General features: G+C 39.5%; 1 protein-coding gene across 3 annotated transcripts in view; it reads right to left on the minus strand.

Moving 5' to 3' along the window:
- Nucleotides 1-6,830: 6,830 nt before the first annotated feature.
- Nucleotides 6,831-9,852, minus strand: part of SLC25A17 (solute carrier family 25 member 17) — a 50,776-nt gene continuing 47,754 nt past the window's right edge. For all 3 annotated transcript variants that reach the window (XM_007099924.4, XM_024127319.3, XM_007099925.4), the window contains exon 9: nt 6,831-7,654. In XM_007099924.4, the coding sequence (XP_007099986.2) occupies nt 7,507-7,654 (148 nt within the window). In that variant the 3' untranslated portion in view covers nt 6,831-7,506. The remainder of the gene's footprint in view (nt 7,655-9,852) is intronic.

The raw sequence follows: 9,852 nt of genomic DNA on the forward strand, positions 1-9,852 counted from the left end.
TTAAAAAACCCTATCTATAAATATATCTGTGAATGTATATATTTAAACAAGTCTGAAGATAGATATAGTTAAATATTAGCAGTGATTTCTAGGCAGTAAGAATATAGGAAGATATATAAACATATATATACAGGAATATATCCTTACTCTCTTCATTCTTCTTTTCTGAATTTTCTGAAAATTTTTTAATGATTGTGTATTATTGTTGTTAAAAAAACCCAAAAAAGCTAAAAGAAAAACTTTAAACCAAAATGAAAACAGAGATACCTCCAAGCAGTACAAGACAGTGAAAGATTATTGGATAGAATATCAGGAGGTCTGAATTCACGTTTTTGACTCCCAATCCTTTGCTATGTGACCTGAGCCAGATCTGTGTCTCCATTTCCCCATCTATACAGTATAAAAGTAATTAAAGTAATTCTTACAATAGAGAGAATAAAGTGAGAATGAGTGCATTAGGAAAAGAATCTGTAAATGCCACACCTATAAACCAGTTGTAAATTAAAAGAGAAATAGAAAGGACTTTCTCAATTTTTAAAGTCCCCTTCCCTTAAGTCTTCACTGCTTTTATAATTTTTAATACACGAACAAATGCACGATAAAGTACTTAGGGTTTTATCCTCAACTAGGCTCAGAACTATTTTCTAAGTAAACATGTCCATATTGATCCAGATAAAGTGCAACTCCAGACCTTGACAGTCACAGCAATTCACGATACCCTAAACTACTCTTGCTGGCCCTTCTTCATAGAGGTAGAACAAAATGATTCATGTTATGTCTAATTTTCAAAGTATGTTTAAAATTAGATTTTAAATTCATGGAGTACAGGGAATGTATCTTCTTTGTTTAGACCCAAATCTAACCATAGATAAAACTGTTAAGCAGGATAAGGGTCCTGATCACCTCTTCTTCCTTGTTGCAGGTTCTCAGTAGCCACCACCATTCCAACATGTGTTCAACTCAGAGATCTAGGTTGGGGAGCTTCTGTATCCAACTCAAACCAATGTACAAATAATAAAGCATCACCCTCATTCTACTTTGCAAAACTACTTATTTCCTCCGTCAGGAAGGTCCTCTAACTTCCCTGGTGGTCCAGTGGCTAAGATTCTGTGCTCCCAATGTAGGGAGCCCGTATTCGATCCCTGGTCAGGAAACTAGGTCTCACATGCCGCAACTAAGAGTTCGTATGCCACAACTAAAGACCCCGTGCAGCCAAATAAATAAGTAAATATTTTTAAAAATAAATAAATAGTGGCCTAATTAACTTAAAAAAAAAGGTCCTCTACCCATTACTTGGTGTGCTCTTTTTTTAAATAAATTTATTTATTTATGGCTGTGTTGGGTCTTCGTTGCTGTGCGCGGGCTTTCTCTAGTTGTGGTGAGCGGGGGCTACTCTTCGTTGCTGTGCACGGGCTTCTCATTGCAGTGGCTTCTCTTGTTGCCAAGCATGGGCTCTAGGCACGTGGGCTTCAGTAATTGTGACACACAGGCTCAGTAGTCGTGGCGCACGGGCTTAGTTGCTCCGTGGCATGTGGGATTTTCCCAGACCGGGGCTCGAACCTGTGTCCCCTGCTTTGGCAGGTGGATTCTTAACCACTGCGCCACCAGGGAAGTCCTACTTGGTGTGTTCTTAATTCAAATGTTGCCTTCTGATTACACAGACCAAGACAGAGGTGGGCCCAGCCTCTCCATGCTCCCAAAGCAACTCCTGAACATATAGATTACTTTTTTTTTTTTTTTGGCAATGCCACGTGTCTTGTGGGATTTTAGTTCCCCAACCAGGGGTTGAACCCAGGCCCTCGGCAATGAAAGTGCAGAGTCCTAACCACTGGACTACCAGGGAGTTCCCTACATTACATTTCTTATGAGAACTCATTAGTGGTAGAATTCCAAGTTGTTTTTTGTCTGACCCCCATGCATAACAATGAGCTACATAAGGGCAGAGACTAAGTATTATTCATCTGGGTAATCCCAGCAAACTGCCATAGTGCTTGGATATGGGAGGTAATCAAAAACGATTTCTTGAATAAATGAATAGAGTGTTATTCCTAGAATAGGAATTTGCAATTTAATAAGGTCCTACATACCACACCCACATAGGGGAATCACCTACTTGGCTGGCCATCTACTCTGTCAATATGTTCTACAGAAACTAAAGCAAAACAAGAATGAAGTACACATGGAAGAATTAGATAAGCAATACCACTACAGTTAGATAATATTGGTGACTACAATTAAAGCAAAGAAATAATGGATCTTTAAAGCTTAAAAAAGCCAAATGACTAGCAAAATAAAGTATACTTCAAAAAAGTGTGAACTAATTAATCTAAGGAAAAGAAATATGAAAAACTGATAATCAACGACCGAGAAAATGCCAAAGGACGAGAATTCTAAAATATGTAAACTCATAATTAACAGATGCACTTGACTGGAGAAAGGTCAGCACTATCTTTAGCCAAAAACACTCATGCGACAACTGAGTGCCTACCCTCAGTGACACTCCACTTGAAAGTCCCGTTTCCTGTGCTGGAAGAAGTTGGTATCTAGGGGAAGACAGAGATACTGCGATTCAAAACTCAATGGAGTAGGTCAATGATAGACATATGTACAAAAGAGTAAAGGAGTACAAAAGTCTTTGGAGGTGGGTGAGTAGGAGGAAGCGAAGTTCCAGAAAGGCTTCCAGGAAGAGCTGATGCCTGATCTAGGCAGTTCACCAAGAATAGTAGGAAGAGATTCCTGAAACTATAAACACAGGCACTGAAGCAAGAAACAGCATGGATTTATGGAGCCACCCTTGGATACAAAGGCCACAGGCTTTCCTTGTGACTTGTAGCATCATACTGGGGTTCAGATAGTTCATTACAGAAAGAATTACATATCTTCAATCATATGCCCCTCTAGGTTGTAAAAGGGAACCATGCCCAGGCTTAGAAGTCTGACTTTTAAGGATATCTGAGGGATGTAGTGTGGCAATGCAGAAAGTCCTGGAGTCAGCGTAAATTTTAAATCCTGACCCTCAATCATTGAGTGACCATAGATAAGTTACTCTTGAAGCTTTAACTAGTTTATCTTTTAATGGGAATGAACCTCATATATTTAGTTATTACAAAGATATCAAGATGTATGTAAGTATGTATGTATGTAAGTGCCTGGCATTTACCAGGCACTAATGCATGGAAGTTCCATTACCCATTTTCACGGTTAGTTCCAAACCGAGTTTTCCTTCCCTTTCTCCAGATTGGACCTCATTTGCTGGGTTCCACAGTTCACTGCCCAGTCTATGAACATTTTTTGAGCATGTCTCCTTGAGTGCTGTGCTAGGCACTGGTGCCTTGTCCCTCCCTCCCCCTGAACCTTCTATCCATCTCCTAATCTCTTCTTCACTCTGTCTTTACATAGTAATTTTCTTTCTTTTCTTCTCTCACCTAGCCCATGGATGAGTTATTTTCTTGTCTCTTATGTCCCAGTGACCATAGTTTTCAGGGGCTACCCGTATGCCCCATAAACATCAGCACTAACCCAAGGCCCTTTCATTTCTATAGTGGTAAAAACCCTGTGGGGGTCACATTAATTACATTCACTGCATATGTAAATATCCTACAAGTGAATCTTCACATCTATTTGGTATTCTGGTGACAGTCAACACTGCCAGGTAAGTAATTTACCTGCCCAGAGGGAGGGCTCTCCAGAGATGTGTGGCATCTGGACCCATGAAGTCACAATTCTTTAGCTTTTCCAGAGAGCCAAGATGAGACGCTAGCTCAGCCAGTGACTTTCTGCTACTGAACCAGTTTGTATTTTACTGATGAACTGATAAATGTTTGGGGGCCTTAATCTGAATACTGGATAAAACATTAACTTATTAGATTTGGCTTCACTTTTGAGGAGGTACACAAAAGCCTCCCAGAAAAGAAATGTTCACAATTAAAACAAATGGAAAGAGGAAACACTGCCCCAAAGTAAAACCTAGAAGGTTTTCTTGGTTCAAATAGCATTTATCTGATGGATGTTTTAGTGATAGATGTTTACTAGACTTACTGTGGTGATCATTTTGCAATATATATGTACATCAAATCACTATGTTGTACATCTGAAACAAATAAAATGTTATATGTTAATTACATCTGAATAGAAAACCCCGGCATTTATTAAGCACATTTATACATCATGTACTCTGCCAGATGTGTATATATATATATATATATGTATATCTACATCCTCATCTATATATATATATGCCAGATGCATATATATATCTACATCATATATATATATATATGTATATCTACATCCTGTTCTAAAGATTAAAGAAAGATTAAAGAAAAATTTTTAAAAATATATAAAACAGCCTTGCGCGGTAATCATTTCTATGAGACAAAGAAACACATAAAGACTAAGAAAGGTGAGGAAATGACTTGTCTGTGGCCACAATGCTTTTAAGTGATAGAATGAAAATCTGAACCCAGATCTAGCTCAAAATCCAGTGTGCTTTCCACTGAACCACAGTTGCATCTATTCAAACAGTCATATCCCTCATCAATAATAATAATATTAGAATAATAGTCATCACTAACATTTATCTAGCTTTTCTCATGTGGCAAGCCTTGTGCTAAGAAATTTATGTATATGATCTCATTTAATCCTCACAATCACCCTATGAGGTAGGTTTATCAAGATCTCCACTTCAGGGTTGAGAAAACTGAGTTTTATACCAGTTCAGCAATTGCTTTGTTCCCACAGCTCGTAAAGAGCAGGATCAGAGTTGAACCTAGGTCTGTCTGATTCCAGCACCTATTCTTGTAATCATTACACTAGACTGCAGGAAACTCAACTTTCGTCCTGACTCCAACCAGGCAAGTCATTTGATAGTTGTCTCAATTTCCTTGTTAATTAAACGGGGATACCGTTACTCGTCCTCACCTATTTCACAGAGATATTGGGGTTATAAAATGAGAACGTGTACAAGCTTTAAGAAGCGAAATTGCTATATAAATCTAGGCTTGTCACAAGTTTCACTCAGATCTTTCCTCTCCCACGATCATAAAGGGAATTAGCTGGCATCATTAGCTCTCAAACATCCTCTGAAGTGGGTAGTGAGTATTATTATCTCCACTTATCAAAAAGCTGAAGCACAAGGAGATGACGTAACTTGCTAGTCAGTGACAGAGCTGGGAATAAAACCCAAGATTCTAACTCCCACTGCTTTTGTTCTTATGGTAAATCCTATTTCTGCATTTCAAACTTAATTGTAAAATAGACAAGGGTGGAAATATTAGTGTCCACTTAAAAACACAGATTAAATTTTCTACTGAGGTGACACTAACATAATCCCTAAGGCTCTTAATCCTCACATTCTAGAGAAACCTCAAAAAGAATCAAAAAGAAAAAACTTTTCCATTCCCTTAGTATAGACTTCGGCTCCTTAGTTTTCTCAAGTAACTTATTCATAATCACAGGTTACAAAACCGGGTGAGTCATTACCTAGTTTCAACTATGCAGTGAGTCTGTAAGCTTCCAAAGGGAATATAAACCACATCATGAAATTGTTCCTTCATAAAATCAGAAAAGAAAGAAGCATCAAATACATTCTCACATCATAAACATCTAACTATATAATCTGACTTGTAAATTATTTTAACATACCAACAATACACAATACCCTGAGCTCAAAATTCAAGTTCCAAAGTGAACATCAAAATTAAAATAGTAACAAAAGTACACATGGCACCTTTATGTTCATTCTTCTCCCATGCTCCCCACCCAAGCCCCGCCACAGACACATCACATACCTTAATATAAAATAAAAAGTAGTAATGGGGCCAATTCTCTGTCTTCAGTTCTCTAGCTTAAATAGGGGAGTGCTCAGTCTAATTCCCAGGTTATCAGTTCCTCTTTAGTTCTTGTTTTCTAGAACAGCACAGTGATCTTTCAATTATTACTAGTTTAATAATCACGTATTTTGAAATTACCACAGGGACCAGAGGAGAAATAAGAGAAAGAAATTTCCACTCTCAAAACTGAATTTAAATACTGGAGTCCACAGACACTTGATCATTACTGTCTCTGACTCTGACTGAATTAGACTTATAAATGAAAAACCTGTCATTGTGTTATAGGGACAAAAACTAAGTCAAAAACTAAGTCAAACTAAGTAGAACTAAGGTGTTGTTCTACTAATGTCGAGGGAGTTTGCTTCTTGAGTGCCTTGAGATGTCTAAATTCATTGCTGGCCACATGATAAAAGTCCTATGAACCTGAACATGTGCTACGAGGTGAAAGTAAATGATGACATAGGACTCCCAGTTTTTTCAGAGGTTGCTCTAATACATTAGTCTATCTTTCCTTTGAGAACAATCTTTGTCTTGGTTTCCATAATTGAAACCAACTGTATCTTCTGCGGGGTCAAGAGCTCTAAGGTCTCTTGAACTCTGATGTGAGTACAAATCACCTAGGTATCTTGTTAAAATGCGGAATATGATTCAGAAGATCTGGGACTGCATGTCCAATAAGCACCCAGGTGATGGCGATGCTATTGCTTGAGGCACCACTCTTTGAGTAGCAGGACTCTAAGGAATGTTTCCAAATAGAAATAACCTCAATCAAGTTTATTCTCAAAATATACAGTCTCTACCAAGAGTTTATAAAAGAAGATAATATTCCAGAGCCTAAACAAGGTATCTGCTCCCTCTCCCTTTTCTGTGATTTTTACCAGCTGCTTGTAAACTCAGTGTAATACTGTAAAGGGCAACTTTTAAGAATGACTTCTGTGCTGACAATTTATTGGGGCCTATATGGATGAACGTAAAACCTCAAGTTTTGTAATAAAAAGGTTGATTCAAAAGAAATATTTTAAAATTATGTCAAATACTAAATAAGTGATATTTACAAATAGTTTATAAGAGAATCATTTGGAATTAATAATTTTCATTTCCCCCACAAAATAAATAGCTCACACACTAAAGAAGATACCTTTCCTTAAGCAGGAGGAAAAAAATGCCAAGAAAAATAAAGTCATGCTTATGGCATAGTCATAACATTTTTAGTGAAGAAAATACCAAGATGAAGACATACAAAAGTATATGAGGAGAATTAACATGGTAGCAAATTTGCCCTAGGACCTGGGGTAGGGTTCAAGGGAAAGGGACCATCTGGCAAATCTAAAAAATACTTTACCTTTACCTGGAAAAGATTATGCATGAGAGCAAGAGTCCATCCCCCTCAAAAAAGTCAATAAACCCCCATAAACTTTCATTTTTAGGTTTTCAATAATGTTTTCTTTTCATATGGCCATTGGCCCAACCTCCCCCACAAAATTCAACCAACCATCATAAAAACTAAGTTGGTAACAGGTCAAGCTGGCTATACTCCATGTGTAAACTTAAATGCATTTCAAGCCAATGAGGGTAAAATTCTCAGTGGAAGGAGCAAGTAAAAGGGGAACCGCTTCTCTTCACAGAGAAGGATCCCGTCTTGAGCATCTCTGAGTGCCTGGCGGTGGAAGATGCCTCAGCGCTTGCGTGCGCTCTTCAGCCCCATGACTGTGAAGGTAGCAGCCGTCAGTTTCTCATAAACGAGGAACATGAGAGCAGCAGTGAGGACTGTCTGCAGCAGTTTGGCTTCAAGGCCTTTGTAGAGTCCCATTATTCCAAAACGCCTAAAAGGAAAGAGGTGAGAAAACACAGAAGGTTTTCAAAGAAACAATACTATTTTGCAAAGGTTTATTCTTAGGATAAAAAGAAGCAATGGAAGTTTTAGATATAACGGACTTCTGTTGTTTAAGTACTTTTATTTTTATTTTATTTTATTTTTTTGCGGTATGCGGGCCTCTCACTGTTGTGGCCTCTCCCGTTGCGGAGCACAGGCTCCGGATGCGCAGGCTCTGTGGCCATGGCTCACGGGCCCAGCCGCTCCGCGGCATGTGGGATCTTCCTGGACCGGGGCACGAACCCGCGTCCCCTGCATCGGCAGGCGGACTCTCAACCACTGCGCCACCAGGGAAGCCCAGTACTTCTTATCTTTAAATGTATTTGGGGATTGATGAAAGTTTAGTATTTCTTCACAGCCACCATTAATTAGTGGAATGCTGACAGTATCCCACAGATAGGGTACAGATCCTAAAATCCTAAAACCATTTTTATGCCAAAATCTGGGATCTAACAAAGAACTTTTAGATCTTGACTTTAACACTCTCCCAACTCAGTTATTTCAACCTAACAGTCCCTAAATGGTAGGAAAGCTGACAATTGGTTTAGATCATTGTAGCCTCAACAAAACGAGAGAAAGTGACAGAAATGAAAAGCTCTCCAATTCTGAGTCTTCCCATACATATGATCTTCTTTTTTTAATTAATTAATTAATTAATTTATTTATTTTTGGCTGCATTGTGTCTTTGTTGCTGCACGCGGGCTTTTCTCTAGTTGCGTCAAGCGGGGGCTACTCTTCGCTGCAGTGCACGGGCTTCTCACTGTGGTGGCTTCTCCTGTTGCGGAGTACGGGCTCTAGGCACGCGGGCTTCAGTAGTTGTGGCACGTGGGCTCAGTAGTTGTGGCTTGTGGGCTCTAGAGCGCAGGCTCAGTAGTTGTGGTGCATGTGCTTAGTTGCTCTGCAGCACATGGAATCTTCCCGGACCAGGGCTCAGCCCCGTGTCCCCTGCATTGGCAGGCGGATTCTTAACCACTGAGCCACCAGGGAAGTCCACATTTGATCTTCTAACCAAGTGGTTCTCACATCTAGCATACATCAAAATCACTGGAAAAGCTTGGTGAACCACAGATTGCTGGGTCCCCTCCAGAGTTTCCGATTCATTAAGTCTGGGATGGGACTCAATAATTTGCATTTCTAACAAGCTCCCAGGTGAGGAGGATGATGAGGCCAGCCTGGACACCAGCCCTTTAGACCCACTGCTCTAACCACAGAGAAGAATGCTTCAGCTAGAACCAGGAGTTCAGAGTAAATGATGTCTCCAAAGCTACTTTTTGAGAGTGAATTAATCTCATATGCTAGTTCATCAGCAACTCCAGGGCTATATACAGCATGCAGACTGAGAGATTAAAGCTAATCAAGCGCTCCATTCAGAAACTATTCTACATTTTATACATTTGCTATGTGTGAAAACTTATTATTTGGAGCAAATCATGTGATAAATTGAAATGAAAAGCCTTGACCCATGAATTTCTAGTTCATTGACTAACTTGAATCGTATTCCCCCAAGAAAGCCAAGAAAGTCCACTTCAATATTTCTCAAGGTGAGGTCTGCTGGGAGATAACAGAAAAAATATATATTGGTCTCTGTCCTCAGTTCCTGGCACAGAGCTCCTAAAGCCCGTGTGATTTCCTAAGTGATAAGAGCACCAGGAGCACTTCTTATTCTAATATTTAGTCTTTGATCCTAGTTGCTGATATAGAGCTCCTAAATCCCTCAATTTCCTCGGTGATAGTAGTGTCTTCTGTTCTAATGAGGTGATTCTTGGTGGGCTCCTGGATGGGGCTGGTCACCAGAAAGACCAAGCTGTGATAAGAAACTTGGAATTTTCAGGCCCACTCACTATTCTCCAGAGAGGGGAGGGGGCCGGAAATGGAGTTAATGATAGATCATGCCTACATAATGAAGCCTCCATAAAAATCCCAAAAGTATGGGGTTCAGAGAGCTTCCAGGTTGGTGAGCACATCCATGTACCAGGAGGGTGATGTACCCCAACTCCTTGGGGACAGAAGCTCCTGTGCTTGGGACCCTCCCAGATCTCTTTATATGGCTACCCATCTGTATTCTGTTTTTTTTTTTTTGTTTTTTTTTTTTTTTTTTTTTTTTGCGGTACGCGGGCCTCTCACTGTTGTGGCCTCTCCCGTTGCGGA

Source organism: Physeter macrocephalus, chromosome 6 (genome assembly GCF_002837175.3).
Source record: "Physeter macrocephalus isolate SW-GA chromosome 6, ASM283717v5, whole genome shotgun sequence".
In the NCBI taxonomy this organism is placed as follows: Eukaryota; Metazoa; Chordata; class Mammalia; order Artiodactyla; family Physeteridae; genus Physeter; species Physeter macrocephalus.